General features: G+C 37.5%; 1 protein-coding gene across 3 annotated transcripts in view; it reads right to left on the minus strand.

Moving 5' to 3' along the window:
• The window catches only part of LOC121732485 (ras-related protein Rac1), a 41,831-nt gene that overhangs the window by 5,334 nt on the left and 11,644 nt on the right, over positions 1-24,853 (minus strand). For 2 of the 3 annotated variants that reach the window (XM_042122375.1, XM_042122376.1), the window contains exons 2-3: positions 1,636-1,707; positions 229-409 (exon numbers count right to left, since the gene is read on the minus strand). In XM_042122375.1, the coding sequence (XP_041978309.1) occupies positions 229-409; positions 1,636-1,707 (253 nt within the window). The remainder of the gene's footprint in view (positions 1-228; positions 410-1,635; positions 1,708-24,853) is intronic. The other variant, XM_042122377.1, reaches the window with a different exon arrangement.

Genomic DNA, 24,853 nt, shown 5'->3' on the forward strand with positions numbered 1-24,853 from the left:
TTGATCGTTAGTCTCCTACTCCTCCTACCTTTCTTTTGGTAAATTTCGTTGCGGGTCCCAAGACAGATTTAGCTAATATCCCCCGGGCACCGCTAAGATCATATCAAAGGGTTTTTGTGGTTGGTAACCTCAGATGATCTGGCGTTGCAGTGGCAATGTGGTGGGCTAATTACCCGTTTTTAGCGTTCTCCAAGTAGTCACCTGTAATTTGGTAACAACGCTTCTTACCTTAGCGCGAACGTTCTCGAACGAGGCCGGATTGACGAGCGAGAAGCATATGAGGAACACGTCAGTCTGTGGGTAGGACAGCGGCCGGAGCCGATCGTAGTCTTCTTGACCGGCCGTATCCCACAGACCCAGGTTGATCGGCTTCCCGTCCACCATCACGTTGGCTGAGTAGTTGTCGAATCTGGAATTTGGGAATGGAGATCAGTATTTAAGGGGAAATTTAGAACTGAAACTTATGGAGATGAGTACGATAGATAAAATATTGTGCAGGCCATTTTGGACCATGACTATGTGGACAAATAATTTTGAACATGACTGTAGTGAAAAGAGAATAAAATATTCCCAAGAAATATTGGTCCATTCAAGACTTGTTTAAAATTGTTTATTATTTTTAACAGCTGGTCAATCGTGTTGGCAATCATGGCGCATAATATCTTTCTACATTCTACATGTCTCAAGAAAACCGACCACCAACAAAACCGCAAAATATTGCATCCCAGCTATGCAGATTTCACCCTTCAATAAACAGGATTCTGTTATTATAATCCAACGTTGCTTAGACTTTAGACCTTTTATAGCTAAGACTACAAAATAGTATTTTCTTAATATTATGTTTGTCCAACGTCAGCGTTCTAGTCTAAACTCCAAATAGTCAATAATTTTATGTTTAAGTGAATACTATTGTGCTGATTGATATGCCCCAAACTAGATTAAAGCACCAAAAATAATTATTGTTTCATAAAATAGCAAAACAAAGATCAAATCTTTAACGCTAAACAATTCGGTATTCCATCATTGCATCTTTCTCACGGCATTACAAGATTGCATTGTTATGACAGGCGGTGGAGTGCAACTAATTTCACACAGACGTTCGGAGCGGGAAGCAGAAGTCCGATCTATGATCACGACCACGACCGCAAATAAACAAGTTCCAATTTTAAATTAGAACCATAGACTATTTTTAAATTTTTAACACCATTGCCGTAAAAAGGCTTTCTCTACGTAGAGCCATGAATTACGACGGAAGACGATGATTGTGCAGCTATCTATAATAATCGACATTGTTCATGGGAAATCAAAATATGAAATCCACGTTTAGCCCATGGTGGAACTATATAAGCTATTTCGAACGTGTAGACTGTAGAGGCCAGATTCGTCATATATTTTTCGTGCTGCAATATCTCTTCGCTCAATTTAGAGAAACCTTTAAAAAACCTTAATCATCACCATCATATTATTGCGCAGCTGTCTACATCATACCCAATCAAGGACGATGGTGGGCAATAATAGACATAATCATAGGCTCCTCTACACGTCTCTAACCGCTTGCGTTAGTCGATGCACCAACTAGAACTTGGACCGCATTACATTTGCCAATTATAGTTAGTAAAAGTAAACAAAACTTACACTGTTGGAATATATTCGCCGGGGAAGGCGTTTGTTGTGTAGCTGATGAGTAGACATGTTTTACCGACGGCACTGAAAACAAAAGAGAAATACATTAACACAAGGATACACTAGAATCTAGATATTTACCAAAAACATGTCTTCAACGGTGATCATAAACTTGGTTTTTGTAGTTGCTTTGACGGAAGTTTATGCATGTAGTAGAGATATTCATTGCTTAGTAAGTTAGCCAATAAAACGAGCCATTGAATGAATAAACTACTGTCAAAACAAAAAACTATTAATAATAATGAAAAGAAAACTTAATTCAAAAACGCCCCGGCCCAACCTTAGTACAGTTTGCAGTTACTCTAGCAGACTCCCAAAGAATTCTATTTTAAAACGCATCAAAATACATGAACCAAGAAAAACACTACTCGCGTTGCAAATAAATGATTTACAGCCAATAAAACTAGCTAAACTCGGTTCAGCAGGGTTATTTACGAGGTATTAAATTCCGAGCGGCCGTCGGGGTCAAAATCACTATGTTTGTACTCGAGGAGGTTAAAAATAGCCCCCAGATAGTGTCCAGCATATTGGCGTTATAAGCTACGAAGGTGAGGCTTAATAAAGTAGAAAAATACCTTATAAGTATAAAGCCTCTAAAGGTTTCTAAGGATTTTTGACAGGATTTTATCTATTTAACAGTGATGTTGATTGGTTACTGTTTGGAAGCAGCTAGCATTCAAGCTAGCCAATCAAAAGCGCTAGTGAATCTCTCCTGTCAAAAAACCTCAAAAACCCCGGGGATAATCATTAGAAAGGTTCTTAATTGTCATTGAGAACCTTTAAAACATGGCTTCAATGGTGCTAAGATTTTTTGGATGGTAAAGATTTTTTAACAACTGTTAGTAGGAAACTGAACAGGTCCGAGACGTTTTGATGACAGCTCAGTAGGTAATTTATATAGACATTAAAAGTAGATATATCTTTCTTTTATGTTAAGACATGCAGTATTTAAAAGAAAAATAAACTTTCCAATCCCTGCAAATCTCCCGAGGACAACAAAATGAAGTTACGGACAGAAATAAGTAAATAATTTATGAAGGCTGGACGTTGTCATTTCCAGCAAGTATTGCACTCAAAGTGGGGAGTGAAATTACTCAACACGAAATGTGATCATCAAATCAGGGGATATTCACACACTATTTCCAGATTTAAAAACCCTAATTAATCTAACATTTCCGAGCTTTATCATGATTTTACTATGTACCTTAATTCAATTAAGTTAATTGTACTACACTTCCAACTTAGGTCTCACAGTTATCTGCATGTATTGTTCAAAGTTCCTACCATAACTATTCTAAGCGCGTCTTGTACATCCTGGCAAGAAACCTAACATAATATGTTCCCGTAATATTATTACTACCTACATCCTTTGGGTAATTCTCTTTGGGTACTTAGAATTTCCTGCTAGTCAAATTACGGTCATTTCAGCTAACTTTGTCAATATTAGACATTTTCCTGGAATCGATTGTTTTATTGGAGAATAGATTCTTGGAACAAACCTATAGCATCCAGGCTTCGGTCAACCGTAAAACACTTTAAAAGTTTCAGGAACTATAAAGTCTAGTGCTCAGTTTCTGAGGAAAATAGACCCTACTTTCTAAAAAGACGGTATATTTAACAGCGTTGTTAGTTGTTACCCAATAAGCGCTAGTGAATATTAGTTCATCAAAGCTTCAGACGAAAAAACCTCGGAAAACGGGCATAAGAATCATCAAAAGCAACCGAGTCTGCAGGTCTCTCATCAAAATATTCTTGCAAAATGTTACCGAAACTCCACAATAGCGGTATTTCGCGAGGCAAGCTCTTTTCGGCTTCAGAAATTAGGTCGTTACTCGTTAGTGATTCGTTAGGCTCTGTCCCCATCAGACACGGCGCGGCGCCGGCACCGTGTTACGGCACGACGCCGCCACCGTGATACGGTACGGCGCCGCACCGTGTCACGGTGCCGCGTACGGTGCGTCCCTAGTATATAATATATAGTCGATATTTGCGCTCGAACGAGAATGCTTGTCTGGATAATGGATATGGATCGCGAAAAAATTATTCTCTTGTTGTTATTTTTTGTTTTAGACGAAGATTGAAAAAGAATCATTAAATATTTTTTGAAGTCGGTTAAAAAGAAACCGAGGAAATTTTATCTATTATTTATTATATTATTATTTCCTCGGTATACATGACAATATTTGCATTACGCGACTTTGATGTATTTTCATATTATGCCTCGTTTAAGTTTGGACACAAATTTTGTTCGGAAGTTTCACCAGAATAGGGGCGCGCGGTGCACCGTACCGTGCGGCGCCGTACCGTATAACGGTGGCGGCGTCGTGCCGTAACACGGTGGCGGCGCCGTGCCGTGTCTGATGGGGACGCAGCCTTACTTAGCATAAATGTGTCGTGATGGCTGAAGCTGGGTCAAACTTTAGACTTGCATTTGCTTCAAAACGAACTGGCACAGACTTTTTTTTAATGAAATAAGGGGGTAAACGAGCAAACGGGTCACCTGATGGAAAGCAACTTCCGTCACCCATGGACACTCGCAGCATCAGAAGAGCTGCAGGTGCGTTGCCGGCCTTTTAGAGGGAATAGGGTAATGGGGAGGGTAGGGATTGGAAGGGAAGGGAATAGGGGAGGATAGGGAAGGGAATCCGGTAAACTCACTCACTCGGCGAAACACAGCGCAAGCGCTGTTTCACGTCGGGTTTCTGTGAGAACTTGGTATTTCTCCGGTCGAGCCGGCCCATTCGTCTCCCACGTATATTGGTGTTTGGTAGTTGGTAGTTTTGGTGGAATATACGTATGAGTGGTTAAATAGCATTCCAATAACATAACTTAAAGGGAACATAGAGGGATAACTTAAAAAGAACATTTATGAAGTTGCAATGATGTGACTTGTGAACGTATTTATCAATCTCGACTTGATGCTTTTCTTCCTCCAGAAGCCTTACCCATAGGCCATAACCCATTCCATGCTTTAAAAGATTAATTTTCTTTGCTTTTCGATTTCGCCAAATCAATAGATCGTATTATCGCTTACTTGGTCACACAAAGGTTGGCGAAAAAGGCCAAAGGCCAACAAAACGTCACCATCGCATGAGCCTAGATTGCAAAATAGCCTAATGCCCATGCTAAGGAAATAGATCGAGAATCGCTACATCAATCTTTTACACGAAAATAGACAAGGTAGACATGACCCACAATGCGGTTTGCGGACTTTCAGCGGCTCTTTCATAAAGCAACAGACATTTAGGAACTTTTAGCAGGCACAGGGGGGACTAATAAAGGCTCTATATTTGGCGAGGCCGATCAATCATTATGATAGAACCTGACCAGACGCGATATGCACTCCCGTGTTTGAGCACGAATCCGGTCAGGTCTGCCTGCATAAGTGCAACCACATTTGATCGGCCCTCCCGTATTAAGGTGAAGACCCATTTTTCCGGGGTACGCCAAGGTCACAAAAAATAGAACATCAACATTCTTTTTTCGAATTCAAATAAAAACCAAAACAATATTCTAAATGCGAATCGTCCGCGTAACGAAGGTTACCAAACATCTGTTTATGTTAGCAATTAAATTCTACGAATCTTTTGAGATATTTGTATAGTTGTGAGTGGAGCGTTACTAATTCTTGGACTCTTTACGATGCATCCGCACGAGACGAATCAATTGGATTTATATATGCTCCATTACTTTGCTTTGGTTATCATTAGAATACACATATTTGTAAGAGGATATCTTGGACTTGGAATGAATTTGTCATCAGACGACTTGTAATCACAGAATGCGCAAGTAATAAAGTTAATGATTCAATAATACTATACACGTTTCCTCCTCTGTGGTCTAGTGGTATAGAGCGCGGCTCTTGACTCGGAGGTCGTGGGTTCGATTCCCGCGTTGGAAACATGTTATTTCCAAGTTTGGTTAGGACAATGCAGGCTGATCACCTGATTGTCTGACAAGTAAGATGATCCATGCGTCGGATGGGCATGTAAAAAGTCGGTCCTGCGCCTGATCTCTCGCCAGTCGTGTCGGTCGTCCGTCCCACTGGGTTATGAGAGTAAAGGAATAGAGAGTGCTCTTGTGTACTGCGCACACACTTGGGCACTATAAAAATTACTCCTGCGTAGCTGGCCTGGTTTCAATGAAACCGGCCACCGTCACCGAAACCGGTGTGGGAGCTATTATTACACGTTTCATATTGTAGAAGTTAATTATTTAAAGATATTATATATTCCAGCTGTAATAGATAATTCTAAGAACAAATTGAGTCCAGTTTTTCTCGACCGATGATGTACGCATAATATGTGTGCGTACTGCGTACGCGTGTATGACTGAAATGGCTTCAGTAATATGTAAATAAAAACAATAAAGGACGTCCGCTTTCTTAGTTTTTACAACTAAACATAATATGAAATACTTAAATAAATACAGTCTTGGGAGTAATGAAATATACGTGGGAGATACCATGCTTCGGCACGAATGGGCCGGCTCGACCGGAGAAATACCACGCTCTCACAGAAAACCGGCGTGAAACAGCGCTAGCGCTGTGTTTCGCCGAGTGAGTGAGTTTACCGGAGGCCCAATCCCCTACCCTATTCCCTTCCCTAGCCTCCCCTATTCCCTTCCCTACCCTCCCCTACTCCCTTCCCATCCCTACCCTCCCCTATTACCCTATTTCCTCTTAAAAGGCCGGCAACGCACCGGCAGCTCTTCTGATGCTGCGAGTGTCCATGGGCGACGGACGTTGCTTTCCATCAGGTGACCCGTTTGCTCGTTTGCCCCCTTATTTTATAAATAAAAAATTATGAGTTAGATGAAGGATTTCTTAAAAAACCCGCTGCTTATAATCAACTTTTCCTTAAATCTAACGAGCTTAACTTCCTTGAATATTATGCCCATAATATCAGCACATGTGAAGCTGAGCGGCAAATCACATCGTGGGAGAGTGGATCTCGGTTAAAAATAACCGTATTAACAACTCATTCATAGTAACCGGTCACAACGCTATGGTTCACGCGTCGATGTAATAATCTTTTTACACGCTTTAGCCTAAGAAAATTAAGCCGAAAATGGACGATCAGCGGAAATAATTCGTGTAGTTTTGAAAATCGCTACAGTTATTCCTTGAGATATTCAGATAAACATATCGAAAATCCCCAAGGGTGGGGGGTGAGCTAAAGGTGTAGGGGGGGGTCAAAGGACCCTTTTTTTAGATTTTAGCTCATAAGTCTAAAACCTGCACAAATAGCGTAACGGTTACTTCTAGGAAAACATTCTACATAAAATTTCCTTTAAATTTGATCCTTTAATATTTTTTGTATGGTCGATACTTTAGAAGTTACAGAGTGTTCAACTTTATATAGGTATAAAAAATGAGACGGTTTTATAAATAAAATAAAATTGGTATGTTTTCAAAATGTATTCAAAACTAGAAAATAATAATTAGACAGTCTTAATTAAATCAATAATTTTCTTCTACTACATCATCATCATCTTCACCTTCTATATCTACCAAATCTACAGGTACGCCATTTGTACACGAACCCAAGCAGCCGTTGCATACTAGACTGCACGTGATACCAGCTTTTCGGCATCCACAATTACCAGTGCAATCACTTTTGCAGCGACAAAATATTGACTTCAGCACGGTGTCAGGAGCTGGAGGATCATGAGTGGTAACAGGCTCGAGGTTTCCATCAGCTCCTCGCTTCCATCTCCACATTTCAGGAGGCAGTGCGTTACCTAACCACTCTTGTACTTGGTGGAACACTCGGAATGAGTGAAATTTTGCTGATCCTTTTGTAGGTGGGAGAGAGGAAAGATCTGGTTTGGATTTGGTGCTGGATTTGACAAAAACTGAGTATCGATGTCTGTTAAGATCAAGCTGATCAGTGGCTGCACGATACATCGTCAAAAACATCCTTTCTCCTGACTCTGCTATTTCTTCAGATGTTGATGTTGGATTGTAGAAGATGGCGGCAATATCCTTGATTTTTGGTTTTTGATCAAATAGCTTAACAACTGACACTTTGCCTTTCCTGTAAATAGCTGAAGTTGTGTCGCGCCAGGTAAGAAAGGAAAGAGAAGCATTTGCACTGCTTACGTATAGCGTCGTCCCTATCGCTCGTAGCTCTTTGATATTAGGCACACATACAAAACGTGTGGAAAGAGTGACTAGCATGGAATTAGTAAGAACTTCGTACAGCTGGAAAGCTTACTGTGCATTAAGCATGCGACGAGCGAGAGGTCATTAATCTTGGTCTGTCCCTTTCAAACTAGTGTAACCATGCTTCTTGCCTATGTGTAAATCTTAAGACATTTTAAAAGAAAATCGCACAACTGAGAAGCTCAGTTTAATAACAATTATTGAAATTAAATAATATTAAACTGAAGCAGGAAAGCGCAGTATTAAAACATGTCGTTTATATAATATTTATGCCTTATTTTATCGTTTTCTACGAAAAATGCTTTTTTCAATTTACTACCAATGTATTATCGTATATTTTACATGGCAATTGTGCGAAAGGGACAAACCAAGAAAATCGATTTCTCGCTCGTGCTCGCTACTATAAGGAGATATTAGTTAATAAAAATAATACTTTAGCACATGGAAGTAAGGTTCATTTTAATATTTCAAAATGATGAAGTAAGCCTTCCAGCTGTATAGTACTTCCTAATTCCATGGTGACTAGTCTAACGTTTTGTAATAATAGCAGCTAGGACAAATAATTATCTGTGAATAGCAGGTATTTGAATCAGAATAAGTTGTTTTCTTAGTCTCGGACGTTCGATGCGTGTTATTTTCGAGATTCGCACTTTTGAGGAATTTGACCCCCCCTGTAGTTCCTAAAGTATCGACCGTACAAAAAAATTTATAGGACATAATTTAGAGGAAATTTTATGTAGAAAATTTTCCTAGAAGTAACCGTAATGCTATTTGTGCAGGTTTTTTACTTATGAGCAAAAACCTAAAAAAAGGGTCCTTTGACCCCCCCCTACACTCTTAGCTCACCCCCCACCCTTGAGGACTTTTGACATGTTCATCTGGATATCACAAGGAATAACTGTAGCGATTTTCAAAACTACACGAAATATTTCCGCTGATTTTATTAATTTGATCGTACTACTTCTTTGTTTTAAATTTTCGATACGCTACCTTGAATTATATTATGGTATCAGAATATTGGTCTAATAGGCTGAGGATTCAAATGAATAAGTGAAAATAAGTGGATAAAGTGGATAATTAACATTTTTTTTATGAAATAAGGGGGCAAACGAGCAAACAGGTAGCCTGATGGAAAGCAACTTCCGTCGCCTACGGACACTCGCAGCATCAGAAGAGCTGCAAGTGCGTTGCCGGCCTTTCAACTGGGGAGGGTAAGGAAGGGAAGGGAAGGGAATAAGGGAGGGAAGGGAAGGGAATAGGGGAGGGTAGGGAAGGGGATTGGGCCTCCGGTAAAGTAAATTTTTATAACAATTGCTTATTTTTTCCCTTATAATTTGAACGAACCTTGTAACTTACCTACTTTATCATCTGGCTAAGATATCTGGCTATAGATAAAATCCACATTATTTTGATTCAAATCATTTTCCTGGGCCTAAAGCCTCCATTTGCATAAATATGCAAAACACGACTATTTTCAAATTTGTTACCCACTTCATGCACTGTAAAATATGTCTTGAAATAATAATGATAGGTGTTATTGCTGCCACTTTAAGGCTTGGTGATAAAGTGTAGTAAACATTGTCGTAAGTCATAAATCATAAGTCATGACTTACGGCAGATTTGATGACTACGTGAGTTACGTCTGTTGTTCTGATTTGTGATACTTCTGACGGACTCTAACGGCCGTTCCCAATATTTGATCTATCTCTGGTTTTGCCCTACTAGAGATAGGAATAGCTCTCATTAGACATTAGAGATAGAGACATATATTTTATGTCAATTTAATGTTAGCTGCGATCGGTCGTATGTCAAGCCAGAGATAGATTGAATATTGGGAACGGCCGTAAGTTCTATTGTATTTTGATTGGTGACCAGACTCTAGATATGGTGTGTCTCTCCCGTTCTTAGAGACTGGTCTGTCCTCACTCCTCATAAAATACATATTTTAAGAGGTAAGTTGTCTATTAGGCAATAAAGTCGTTACTGCAAAGTTGTAAAATTAGACTCCAATTCTATATTTTGGACTCCAAAACTGGGACAACAAACCAAGGAGCCCCTTTCTTCTTTATCTTTGTCTTTCTCTCATTTATTTTGCGAAACAAGTTGTAAGGGCTTTGATTACATATCACTTTTAAGTTCTTTGAATATTATAATTAAGTCAGGCTGGATCAGAATTGAACTTTCAAGAAGAGAATGTAAAAGACCGGCAACGCACCCGCGCATCTCTTCTGAATCTTCTGATGTTGCGAGTGTCCATGGGCGGCGGTAGTTACTTTCCATCAGGTGACCCGTTTTCTTTGCCTCCTTATTTTATAAAAAAAAAAATTATATAAATGACAACCTGATTCCATCCAGTTCCGGAAGTATCTCTGTCGTTTTCTACTGCATAAACAGCGCTTTACTATTCCAGTTTGAAACAATACATTTCCTCTAACTAGTTGACGCTGGGCAGACAGATGTTGAATATGAAATCAGGGCCAGGAAGCGAATGCAACTGGGTCGAGGAAGATGAAAGCATATCGGTCTTTTGTTTATCTGCTGTTTATCAGGTAGTCAAGTTCGTAAACTGCAGAACATTTTCAATTTTAAATTGCTTATTGGAGTCAAAATATCTTGCCTTCTCTTACACAAATTAGGAAAAACAAGAGACGCAACTACATATAATTATATTTAAGTAATTTAACTCTACTAACAGCTTTATTAAACGAGATTTATGCCTAGTTTCAATAATAATCTTTTGACGGCAGTTACTACCACTACTATTTGCTAGCGTTTTTGATAACGTAAAGAGTTTTTGATACATGAAGCTGAATATTTGCCCTCTTAACCCTAAAAAGTAGAAAGGACTAAAAATATAATAACTAAGAACGAAGCTTTAAGAAAACCTAAAGAATAATATAATAATATCTATGGACGCTTTACACCACGTCAGTCTGGCACCGTGCTAAGTACCTGAAGGACTTGTATTACAGGTACCAGACAACGGAAATATATTTAATACTTTTAAACTATACATATATTTAAGATTTTTATTATATGATACACATATTTAAACATCTATGACCCAGGAACTTTGAAAACAGAATATAAAAAATAGGACAAGTAGCGGATAACTGTAGAGTGTAGACAGACACAAGTCAAAGATGACTAATATATAGCGTGTTTTATCATCAACATTATTGAGATTGTTAAATGATTCAACCGACCTCGATCTTGTTAGTAACAGAAAGCCACAATGATTTTTCTTTGTCTCTACTTTGCGATAAATTACGGGTGTAATAAAATTGAAGAACTTCGTATCTACAACTTTAAAGTTAGCAAAAGACGAAGATAAACGTAGACGTTCTTACTATAAAAGATTTAAACATCTCTTGAACAGTTGATTAGAAAAAAATTCAGTACAAAATGGTCTTAAAACAACTGTTCAATAGATGTTTAAGTCTTTTGTGGTAAGACCGAGAATTTCTACGTTTTAAATTCCACGATTGTCTACTACAGAAAATATCCTGCATCGCGTTATCAAAGTTTTTTAAGAGGCCTGACCAACAGGGCCGGACCGTGAGCTTACGAGGCCTTGGGCTGAAACTACTTAGGGTCAGTTCGTAGTACCAACGTCCAACACCTAAATTGTATAATAAACCTTGATCGTAGGATTCTCAGGGATACCAACAAAAATTTAATAAAATTATGAATTCTTTTGCATTATTCTATTGCTGGGGGGCGGAGTCTCTTGAACTCATGGGACCCTGGGCTACTGGCAGGGCCGGATCTACCAAATACCCATACCACCTCACTTTTTCGAAGATCTATCTTTGGAGTTCCACACCATTCATACTTTCTGGAGTTCCACACCATTCATACTAATATTAGAAATTCGAAAGTGTGTCTGTCTCTTCACGCTCAAACCGCTGAACCGATTTTGCAGAAATTTGGAGGTCATAGGATATTTGTTAATCCCGGAAAAATATACGGTTACCGTGCGATGAACGAATGAAACGTAATAACTAATAGGTATTGTATAATTCAAACATTTACAACTACAAAATTAACAGAAGTCAGTATTTCTTTTATCACTAAGTTTTCTGTAATTTCCAGCTTAACTTGAAAACGTGCAAAAAGGACTTCCTTTTAAGTATACTAAACATGACAATTGTAGCGAAATAACCATAAATAGTCATCCATCATGGATTACAAAAGCCCGCGTCATTGTGATTCCACTGCAGTTATTATGATTGATCTTCGCCGCATAATTGCTATACAGTCGAAATAATTGTAAAGTTAATAATTCAATAACAATCTACCCAATGATGGTTTAGTTACTAGTTTTCCCCCTCTAATTACTTGTAAAATTAATACGAGAAAGTCCCAAAGAAAGATCTTCCGACCGAGCGAGGTGTTAATAATAATTGTTATGCCCAATCAGTCAACTCAGTGATAGTGCGATTGATTGCGCGCCGTTTGGTCCCCTAAATAATGATGGCGAAGCTTGCGGCCGTTGTGGAAACATCAAAATTTATATAAATATGAGAGATAACTTCGATTACATAAGAATCTAAGCATAAAAGCACTAAAAAGTAAAAACGGCTTGATATTCATGATGTTGTCAACGAAATTAGCTACAATTTTATCTTAATGTGGTGAAAGTAAAAAAATACGACCACTTATAAAGATGATAAATGATACTCCTATTTACAAATTCCGATGTAAAAGAAGATTAAATTAGTGTCAAAAAACATTTCCTGTTTTCGCTAGTATAATTTATTATGTATATCATTTTATATTTTATTATATATAAAATGATATACATAATAAATTATTATATAAAAAAAAACATAATATGACGGTTATTTGGAGTTGTTCTGTAATGTAGAGTCAAGTTCAGTTTTTAAGCGACTTCCAAAAAGGAGGAGGTTATATGTTCGGCTATGGATATTTTTTTACGAATATTGACATGAGTTCTTCTTTTGAATAGCTTTGTCTGATATTAAACGGTGAATTTGGAGAATAGTTGTTCTTTAACTCATGTAGAGTCAAGTTCAGTTTTTTACGATTATAATTGACATGAGTTCATCTTTTCAATGGCTTTGTTAAGATAATGGCCAGTCAAAAGCGCTATCGAATAGATAAACTCCTGTCAAAGACCCTTAAAAATTAGACGCATGACTCTAGATAGAGATGAACATAACATTTACAATGTAAATGGTACCGGTAATCTGAGATTTTTTCCATGAGTTTAACTTTGGAATAGCTTTGTTATCGTGTTTGAAGCTAAAACCTCGGTAACTACGCATTAGACTTCTATAAAGACGAACAAAATCTGTAATTACAGTCAACCATTACAACCTTCAAAGACCAAGGTTCAGGTAGCCATTACATCAGATACACTCAGGTGCATGAAGCGTGCCCCAGCCCCCATGGGCCATGACTCATTGGATACACTTATGTTTACTAGTGATAAGCTAAAGGGCTAACTTGAAACACAGTATACATACAGTAGAGTAACTTAGGTGTGTCCTTAAATTTAAACTCGCTCAACACAGGTCACAGAACAAGTGGAGGCCGGAGGCCCAATGCCCTACCCTTTTCCCTAACCTACCCTCTCCTATTTCCTTTCCAACCCTCCCCTATTCCCTTCCTTATTACCCTATTCCCTCTTAAAAGGCCGGCAACGCACCTGCAGCTCTTCTGATGCTGTGCGAGTGTCCATGGACGACGGAAGTTGCTTTCCATCAGGTGGCCCGTTTGCTCGTTTGTCCCGTTATTTCATACTTAAATAAAAAATAAAAAGTGTATTATCGCAATGTAAGACGTGATACTTGTTTTTCCACTTAAAAGTAAGAATCAGAAATAACGTGATCTATAAAAATCGCACAAAATCCTTTTCAAAGAGCAGCACACACAAGAACATATACAGCGAGAATCTACTTCGTTTTATCATAATTATACTCATGCTTACCTAAACAGTAGTTCATTAACCTGTACTATCGTGAGCCAGTACCTATTTTGAATCTATACTAATATTACAATTCTGAAGAGTTTATCACGCTAATAGTAATAGGAGCGAAGAAATAGAGGAAAATGTGGAAAAAACGGGGGAAATTATATGAAATTGCTTATTATCTTAAGAACTACTGGACCATTTTTTTTATTATTTGACACACGAAGAATAGACCACGCGAAGGGACATAGGCTATTTTTTGCGGAAAAATTTATGGTTTCCGTGAAATTCCCAAATAACGCGGGCGAAGCCGTGCGGAACATCTAGTTATAATAATATATGAAATCTACATTTCATTGGAAGACCATGCCATATAAGTTTAGCTGTTTGTGTGAAGAAGTACTGCAGATAGACACACTTCAAGATTTATTATATTATCTTTAATAGCATTAAGGAAATAAGGATAGTAAGGATAGCATGAGGCATCGCACTTGTTCACACCCGCCCATTGTCGTGTCAGATTCCCGGTTCACTGACATCTGAATGGTGCAGTGGTTAAATCGTTCATCGCGATAATTGTATGATGCATGTCTTTTCCGGGTAATGCGTAGCTTACCACAGGGCAGTTTATTCTCTCCAGCCGGTATTTCAACCAAGTTTTGCTTATCCCTATAATATGATTCCTTCTATACCAGTTATAGTATTGTATGAACCTTGTAGTATTATAATATTATGAACCTTGCCCTAAAAAATGTATGCGATGTGGTTGTACTTTATCAATAAATAAATAAACCTTTGATGTAAGTTGAACGAATCAACTTACATCAATGTCTAAAGTTCTTTTATTTCAGACAGATATTAATTATTTGGTAGAATATCTTATTGGTTCAGAACCTGCTAATCACAACAATAAAAGGTAAAAATGTTAGCTAAATGCCTGATTTGGTGATTGACTTACAGATCAACGGATGGACCAAACCTCCAGAAACTTGAAATTTCCCTCTTTTAAATGTCGGATTAGGACTACTGCTCTTGAAAATTCAGTGGAAACGCAGCCTTAAGGACGCTATCACAAAAATTATGTCAAAAATTAGCAGGTCAGTACGAATATCGACCTTAATGACATTAAAATAACGTTCAATATCAGCGCGCCTTGTACAGTGGCGGTTACGACGCTCGCCGCTTTCTTAATAGGGCGAAAATGTATGAAGAAATTTGAGCGCGTTTCTTATTTTTCTTATAAATGGAAATGTTATTTATTTTTATATAAAATATTTAACTATTCGTATAGGGGACTTAATAAGCAACAATTTTTTTGTATATATCTATTCTCCTTAGTTCAATGTATTAATAATTTAGCTATACCTAATGGTACCTAAACAAACCTTATTTTTCAAATATTTTGCGATTATTGTGATGGTTAAAACGTATTTATGTGAAAATTTTGTATGCGGCTATAATTTTTTTATAATATAGACGTGGAGATGAATATATTATTATCTTTCATTTGAAACCAAAATATCCTTGCAGTGTGACTTCTAATTCTTTAAAATGGTACCTAAATATCGCTGATATTTGTAAAAAGTGTGATAGCGTCCTTAACTTACGAAATGTCTATTTAAATATGGACCATTATACGTGAGTCACAAGAACGTCACACTCATTTCCACGAAGGCGATATCTACTCTGGCGATATCTTAAGGATGACGTTACATTTAAGCATCACATAATAAGTAATTACAACATGACAATAAACCTTATAAATACAATTTAAAGATGCCTTTACCTCCTTCCTTAAAAGTATAACAAGCTAGCGCCAATTCGTAACTCATAAATTGAGCTAAAAAAATAATTCTACCAAGCGAAATACTCGGATCAAGATAATCTTATCAAAACAGGTTATGCGTACTATAAGGAATCAAAAACTTTGCTAATACAATCTGATTACAATACAATAGTAAGCATTGATTTAAGTATTATTCACGCCTATGGTAGCGCCTATGTTAATTATCAGTTACTCATGGTAGAGTACACATTATCAAACGGACTCTGTGTTGGCTCTTGCAGATTATATCTTGGATAAAACCCTCCTTTTGGAATTTGGTTCAAATAATTAGGCACTTAACCCTTTAAGGGACCAGATGTTCTGGGCTTCTGGCAGAGTACATCTGGCAGCGCTACTATGGCTTCAAGTAACATTTGGTCGAAGTGACCTCATGCCACGCCATGCCATTGTTTTAACTTTTAACCGACTTCCAAAAAAGGAGGAGGCTCTATCCATACTAATATTATAAATGTAGAAGTGCGTCTGTCCGTCTGTCTGTTACCTCTTCACGCCCAAGTCGCTGAACCGATTTTGCTGAAATTTGGTACTTATGGAGATACTTTGAGTCCCTAGAAAGGATATAGGATACTTTTTTTTTCGGAAAAATGTACGATTCCCGCGCGATAAATGAATTTCGACGCAACGAAGTTGCGGGCGTCATGTAGTGTTCTATATTTTTTTACGATGCTTTTTCGGAATGAAAACTGTTGACATTCAGAGCAATATATGTCGCTAAATAAATAGAAGCCTAGTACAAATATTTGAGAAATGAAATTGAATTCATGCTATCTACACATCGACAAGAGGAAAGATTGACTGAAAAAAAAATTGTTTGAGTTTAAAAGGCTCTAAAGAGAGGAGGTAGAGTTCAGTAGACTCCAGTGAATATGGACCGATTTTAATGACATATTTGGCACAAACATAGAGAAGACTACATTGCTCAAAGTTACAGGCAACTCTTATACAATATGACTTAGATAATATTAAGATTAAGACGATGCTTCCGTGGTCCGTTCGCAAGTTTGGTTAGGACAATGTGGGCCGATCACTAGAAAGACCATCCATGCGTCGGAGCCCGGGGGGACTTGTAAAAAGTCCTGCACCTGTTTTCGTGGTACACTTGTGCATTGCGAAAATACACAAGGGCATTATATAGCTTGGTTTCAATGACGCCGGCCACCGTCACCGTAACCCGTGGGATTATTACAATTTGATAGAAATATGTATTAATTTGTGGATGTGTCTAACTAACGCGTAACGGGAAGACAAGTGTTCCTAATTAGCATTGTGGTTAAATAGCTTTGGACAACGGGTTCAAGGAAAACAAACCACAAGGACCTTTAGGGCCTTATCACACTGGCGATTAGCGAACGATTTGAAAGCGACGCGACTGCGCAGCGCACACGCCGCGATTGCGCGTCGTGCACGCAGCTTGCCTTCGGCGTTTTGGACACTCAGCAGCAAATTGGATTCTGACGTCACTCCCTAGACGAGTCTACTATCTATACTTAATATTATAAGTTTTATAAGAGTTTGTTTGTTTGAACGCGCTAATCTCAGAAAGTACTGGTCTGATTTGAAAAATTCTTTCAGTGTTAGATATCCCATTTATCGAGGAAAGCTATAGACTATATTTTATCACGCTAAGACTAATAGGAGCGAAGAATTAGAGGAAAATGTGTAAAAAACGGGTGAAATTATGTAAAAGGGCTTATTTGAACTCGCTAATGTCAGGAACTACTGGTCCGATTTAAAAAATTCTTTCAGTGTTAGATAGTCCATTTATCGAGGAAGGCCTTGTGTGTGATAACTGATAAGGCTATACTTTATCACGCTAAGACTAATAGGAGCGAAGAAATAGAGGAAAATGTGGAAAAACGGGAGAAATTATTTGAAAGGGCTAATCTCACGGAGCAATTTTTATGTTATTTGCCACAAATAAGAAGTAGACCACGTAAAGGATCATAGGCTATTTTTTGTGGACTAATTTGTCTGTTAAATATCTAATTTACGCCGTACGCGGGCGAAGCCGCGCGGAACGTCTAGTATATAATAATAATCTGTGTAGACAAGTGTACAAAATGTCGTCCACGCCACGACGCTGCGCTGTCGCGACGTGCACGCCGCGCAATCGCGGCGTGTGCACTGCGCAGTCGCGTCGCTTTCAAATCGCTCGCTAATCATCAGTGTGATAAGGCACAGGGTGAAGCCAAACGAGCGTAATCTGTGAGTTATGACTAGGGTTGCCAGATGTCCGGTATTTAAGCGTATAGTCCGGTATTTTCGAGGCCTGTCCGGTAAAAAATAAACGGTCATACCGGACAGAACAATGTCCGGTATTTTGAGGGACATCGGTGTTACTGGTAATTTTTTTAGAAGCTCCTATATTGGTCTTTATTTAGATATGTAAGTTATAGTTAGTTTATGGCGACCACAATTTTATAACCGCAGTAATAATGTAAAAAACTGTATTTTTGCGACCTACCATACAAACATCAACATTTGGTGTTGTCCGGTATTTTTTTCGTGACTCACCTGGCAACCCTAGTTATGACTTGTGAGTCGCAGAATTTCGGCTGGCAGAAATTCTGCTGCATTCAGTTTCATATACAAAAGTCCTGTTTGATTCACACGAGCGTAATTTTGAGAGTAATGTTTGTATGAAAAGATATTTACGCGACCGAAATTCTGCGATTCACAAGCACAACTCGTAAATTACGCTCGTTTCGCTTCACCCTTACGGCCATTCCCAATATTCGATCTATCTCTGGTTTTGCCCTACTAGAGATAGGAATAGCTCAGATTAGACATTAGAGACATAATATATTTTATGTCAATTGTGAGCTATTCCTATCTCTAGTAGGGCAAAACCAGAGATAGATCAAATATTGGGAACGGCCGTTAGTAGTCTACGATGACGACATAGTGATCAGTGATCACTGACATATTATTAACCGCGGTATAAAATAACTATATATAAACTAATACTACCTAATTCAGTTACATTGCAATGTTATAACTATTAACTAGCGACATCCATACTAATTAATTAGTTTAACATAATACGTATTATTTTTATCGCCATTTTTATCTCATTACAGTTTAAAGCTGGCGATAAAATTGTGACCTCAATTAATCAAATCACGTAATATTAATAGTAGATTTTAAATTATATTTTAGAAGTGTATTTTAAAATCCACACTTCCATAGCAATATTATTAAAAGCCAAAGTGTGTCTGTCTGTCTGGCTGTTACTCCTTGACGCCCAAACGCCTGATCTTTGCATAATATTCCCTATTTACTTGCAGCCTAAAGGAGTGAGCACACTGAGACGGGCCGTGCCGGGGCTCAGTGTACCGGGGCTCATCGCAAAAATCCGCCTCCATACAATTTGTATGAAAGCGGAAATCCGCTGCGCCCCGACACAGTGTGCGATACGCGCATCCGCTTCCATACAAATTGTATAGAGGCGGATTTTTGCGATGAGCCCCGGCACGCTGAGCCCCGGCACGGCCCGTCTCAGTGTGCTCACTCCTTTAACCTCTCTCAAGCATCTTAGGGGGCGTCCACAAATTACGTAAAGGTGTCTAAGGGGGGAGGGGGTCGAGTCAAATCTCATCTAATCTTACGTTGTATCGGCAAATCTCACGTTTTTTTTTTAAATCATTGTTATAAAAAAAATATACTATTTTGGTCCATTTCATCCATATTGTAACGTGTACGTATGCTTAAGAATCTTAAGCGTAATCGTAATACGATTAAGATCATTCTCTTCGTTCGAAAAAGAAAATAATTTCATTCATACTTTGACGTTATACCTCCACATCGACTGACTGCCAAACAATCCAACGCGTTTACGTAAGAAACACACATTTTTAAAATCTCACGCGAGATTTGTGGGGGTTGGGGAGGGGGTTGAATAAAATCTCACGAAATCTCACCAGGGGGAGGGGATTGTCAGAAAATGTAAAAAATCACCTCACGTAATTTGTGGACTTATCACCCCTTGTGAACCCCTTACTTGGTTGGCCCGTGCGTGGCCGACTATCGCATATTATGATGAGCGGTCGCCCTAATGTAAATGAAACCATCATTATATTAATTAATGATGATGTATTCGTCAACAAGCACTTTCATATCACGCGCCACTCTACTTCACTCATTCAAATATGCTAAAATATACGTATTCGTTTGAGACCAGCTAGAAAGATCCACCATCCACCAACGGCGGCACTCAGAGAGATATTTTAATGAAAACTTAACTATGATTAAAGATAATAAGCTCCATAGGTTTTCTGTCAAACTCTTCATTAAATTAGAGTTAAATAATCAATAGCTATGTCCACACTGTGCACTTTCATCTTCAATTTTCGTCATCAACTTTCATATTGGCGCATTCAATAATTGAATGCGTCAAGGAACGCAACGCCAATATTGTCATTTTTGAAGTTTTGGATACGGTCAGAGGGCATGCGTCGCAGGCATGCCTCAGTTCGCTGTTGACTGCGCTATAACGCATGCCCTTGACGAACAGAAAAAGGCACAGTGTGGACAAAGCTAATTAATCTCTCCGAGCGCAGCTGTATGCTTTGAAAGCCATAGTTTGGTTTTTATAACGAGACTTTATCGAAAATGCAACTTTGAAGTGTGAACCTAATAATATTAAGAAATTATTCAGCTCAGAATAAACAAAAATCCTAAATCCTAAATCATTATCATTTTCACGGGAAACATGCATGGAATTGTCATTTACGTTAGTAGGTAATGTTGGTACATGATAACATGATAGATATTGACCACATTATGTGTTTAGTAGCATCCTATAAATACACAAAATAATGACTCAACACTTTCCTGAAAATGTTTTCCTTTATTTGCTGTTCAAAATACATGTAATAACATAATATTAATAATGGTTTAACAACACAAATACAAGTATAGTTGTTACCCGCGCATTTGCCGGTGTGAAATAATAATATCATAGGAGAAATGCTATACTAAACTTGAAGTCTCTATCTTTAAGAGTTTGACCTATACATGAATCTATCAATGACTAATATAGCATTTCTAACTCTACAAATGTTGTTCAAGAATTAAGAAAATATTTAAAAATATATTGAATAAAAATTTTTAAACAATACTGAGTAATGACTAATGAGTATCTTCACACCAGACCATATTTTTAGGGAAAAGGGCGCTCTCTTTAGACTTTAACTTTAAGCGAGTTTCGATTCCAAGACCATAGCTAAGACTTACCGACTAGAGTCACAGTATATTAGTAGTACCAAATAGAGTGTAGAGACCATAAAGTTAGCGGAATAGAGCAACAATCTCGAGCTGTCAAACGAAACCGAAATTGGTTTCATCTGCGTGTAAAAATATGTGTACGTATACAACACAAGCATGATTGAACATGATTTCTATGAGATTAAATTGTCAACGTGCGGCACGTGCCGACTGGACGTCAAAAAAAGGGTGCTGCTGTCATGTATCACACGTCTCTTTTTACCACGCAGTGTTACTGATAGTGGCATCTCTCTTGCTCAAGTCTTTGTTTCTCTATTCCGCTAGGTATATTAACTTTATGGTAGAGACCTGTTGAGTATAGTGGCAAGACAGTGCCCTCGGCCGAACACATCCATGCAAAACATACCGTGTGCTTGGCCGAGAGCACATTCCGCATTCGCCACACTACTCGGTAAGTGTAATCAGGTCGGATACTTATAGTTTTAATGCACGGTAGTATAAATAAATTATTATTCGAAGTGTGTAGCGAGCGGAACAATAATTAAGGGAGCTCTCATTACGAGACATCCTTTCAAGTACTTAAATTTCGCATCCACTCCATTCCCCCGCGGTATGAAAATGAGAAGGAATAAACCACACGAGCGGAAACATTTTTTTTTTCAGTTCATTCGATAAAAAATAAACTACAAGGTCAATATAACAGAATAATCGGAATTGGCTATAGAATATTTATGAGACAAATGATAAAGAACTGATAAAAATAATGACATTATGGGCCTGTTGCACCACTTTCTGATAAAGTGCCTAATAGGCTATATTCACAACTTTTTTGACAGATTCTACAAACTTGATCTGTCAAGTTAATTGGTGGATAGCGTTATTAGGAAGTGGTGAAACAGGCCCTAAGGGCGATATTCTGTGATCAGGATTATAAAACACAAAATATTGTATAAAGATTTGTTCTTAGATACAAGGCAAATACAACCCTATATATACAAGGTCGTAAGCATTAAAAGATTTAACTGCATCCAAGATAATTGCGAGCAAAAAGTTAAGGATTGTTTAAAAGAGATAAAACTGCCGGCTCGTTAAACTAATCGGCCAATTACTTTATTAACTCTTCCATCCCAAGGCTCCTGCAATTCAGCGATTCATTTCTTGAAATGCAAGAAATATTGGCAAGAGGAATTTGGCAAACAAGAGGCACATAATAGACGTCGCATTTATATAAATTGCGCGCAATAATTTAGACGAGCGACGCAACAATCACGTAATGGACATAAAATAATAATTAAACCAAGGTCCGACGAATTCAAGTTAAACGGTCGACAAGAACTAACTAACAGCACTTTAACCTTTAGCACGAAACGTGTTTCAATTATAAATTCATTGCGTGCCCAACAAATCCTTGCTTCATAACAATCGGACGAGAAATCATCGCCTTGGAAATTGGAATTGTTCAGAATGATCCCATTTTAAAGAATTTGTTCGCTGATGAAAAATTGAAAAACTATGCAATTATTCAAATATGTCCGCTTAAGCACGAAACTGGCTTCAATAAAAACTTCATTGCATGCCCATTAAATCCTTAACAATTGGACGAGAAATCATTGTCGGAATTCTTCAGAAACTTCGCCTTTTTGCAGAATTTCCATGCTTGAAAATTGGAAAACTGTTATTCAACTAAGTACCTGTCTGTAGCACGAAACATATTTCAAGATTCCCATTTATTGCGTGCTCAATTAATTTTAGTTTTACAACAATCTGACGAGAAATAATCATCTAGAAATTCTTCTGAAAGATCCTTATGTTGAAATTTGAAGATGTACTTTGCTTGAAAAACTATTTAAATATTTCATTAATTATTATTAAAAATACTTTTTTATATACAATATGTTCTAATAAGAAATTCAATTATTCCCCAAATAAATCCTTGTTTCACACCAATCGGACGCGAAATCAACTAAAATTCTCCAGGATGACCCTCGCTTGAAAAAACATTATTCAAGTATGCAAATGCAACATTTTTTCAAAAATAATCATCTAGAAATTCTTCTGAAAGATCCTTATGTTGAAATTTGAAGATGTACTTTGCTTGAAAAACTATTCAAATATTTCATTAATTATTATTAAAAATACTTTTTTATATACAATATGTTCTAATAAGAAATTCAATGCATCCCCAATAAATCCTTGTTTCACAACAATCGGACGCGAAATCATCTAAAAATGTTCCAGGAAGACCCTCGCTTGAAAAAACATTATTCAAGTATGCAAATGCAACATTTTTTCAAAAATAATCATCTAGAAATTCTTCTGAAAGATCCTTATGTTGAAATTTGAAGATGTACTTTGCTTGAAAAACTATTCAAATATTTCATTAATTATTATTAAAAATACTTTTTTATATACAATATGTTCTAATAAGAAATTCAATGCATCCCCAATAAATCCTTGTTTCACAACAATCGGACGCGAAATCATCTAAAAATGTTCCAGGAAGACCCTCGCTTGAAAAAACATTATTCAAGTATGCAAATGCAACATTTTTTCAGCTGCAAACTCTTTGTGAAGCAAATAATAGTGAGCGTAATCAGGTCAGTCGACACAGGATAACTAGGGAGTATAGTTATTCCTGCGGCTTCACTCGGATACGGGCATTATGTGCTGTATCTTCTGCGAATGCCCTAGTTCGCTTGATTGCGGCTCCAGTTTAGCTTTAACTTGTTTCGAGTTTCAAGCACCTTCAATGCTTACCAAGTAGGACATAGCGTACATTGCATCTTCTATATTAGAATTATTGCCATCTTTCTAAAAGATACAATAATTCTAATATAGATGTTTATTTTAACTGATACTAGAGTCAACTTTAATCATGACGCAAAGCGGAATTCTACTTCCGTTGAGAAGGGAGAGCATCGGAAAATAATTTACACTTTAATCGGGTTGTTAATTACTTGAAGCATCTTCGTATTCTGTTATCAATATCGAATACCTATTTAGACTACAACTGGTAAATTTTAAAGTGTAAACTCTATAACAGTATCTCTTTACAAATTATTAATAATCTCTCCTCATAATGTGGTGATTATACCGATCCGGAATGAAGGATCTATAGAAATGTCTAGACTTTTTAATAAAGCCATGAATGTTCAGCGTGGCCATTGTCTATACTCTATGGGTGGTTGAATGAGCCGATATCAGTGAGATATCGACCAATTCGTATTTGTTCAAGCCAAACCCCTTATAGAATCAATAAACCCATATTTAGATTGGAATTCCTGATAAACTTACCTAATGCAATATTGGTTTTAGTTTGATTGTTAGATCAATATTGCACGAGTTCCATTTGGAGTTTCCGCCTTGGGACAAAATTGAGACATTAATGTGATATACATCATACAACATACAACATGGCATTAACGTAATACAACATGGCCTTATTGTTGCGAGTTTCAAGGCTATAATCTTATTTCTTTAAATTACTTATCTATATTTTGTAAATTGTCACAACATCTTTTTTGCCTCTTCTTGCATACTCTCCAAAAATTTGGAGATTGGTCTACCTTTACGCCAATTTAGGTCCTTCACTTCTAGAAATCTGCAAGTTTCTCATCCTGACATCGAGTCTGTACAATTCAGTTTACGAATAATTCAAGTTCCGCACGAACCGGTCCGCTATCGAGGGGCGTGCAAGGTTACGCAGAAATAATGGGAAGGAACAAATCTAACTGCATTTGTTTGAGAAACGGTTGCCCAAGCTAGGTTTTGTTAAAGTGAAGGGGACACGAAATTCGAAAGGGAAAAATAGCTTTTTGTAAGACGATAAATGAAACGCAATATTGTATTGAAATTCGAAACCAAATTCGTGAAAACTTGTCTGATTACAGAGTGTAATAAAACAGAAGTGATAATATTTTAGGGCTTGGTTGTATCCCTTATCGAGTCCATGACTGTAGAAGTACAAGCGCGCTAAAAGTAACTTTTTTGGAAA

The sequence above is a fragment of the Aricia agestis genome, chromosome 12 (genome assembly GCF_905147365.1).
Source record: "Aricia agestis chromosome 12, ilAriAges1.1, whole genome shotgun sequence".
Classification (NCBI taxonomy): domain Eukaryota; kingdom Metazoa; phylum Arthropoda; class Insecta; order Lepidoptera; family Lycaenidae; genus Aricia; species Aricia agestis.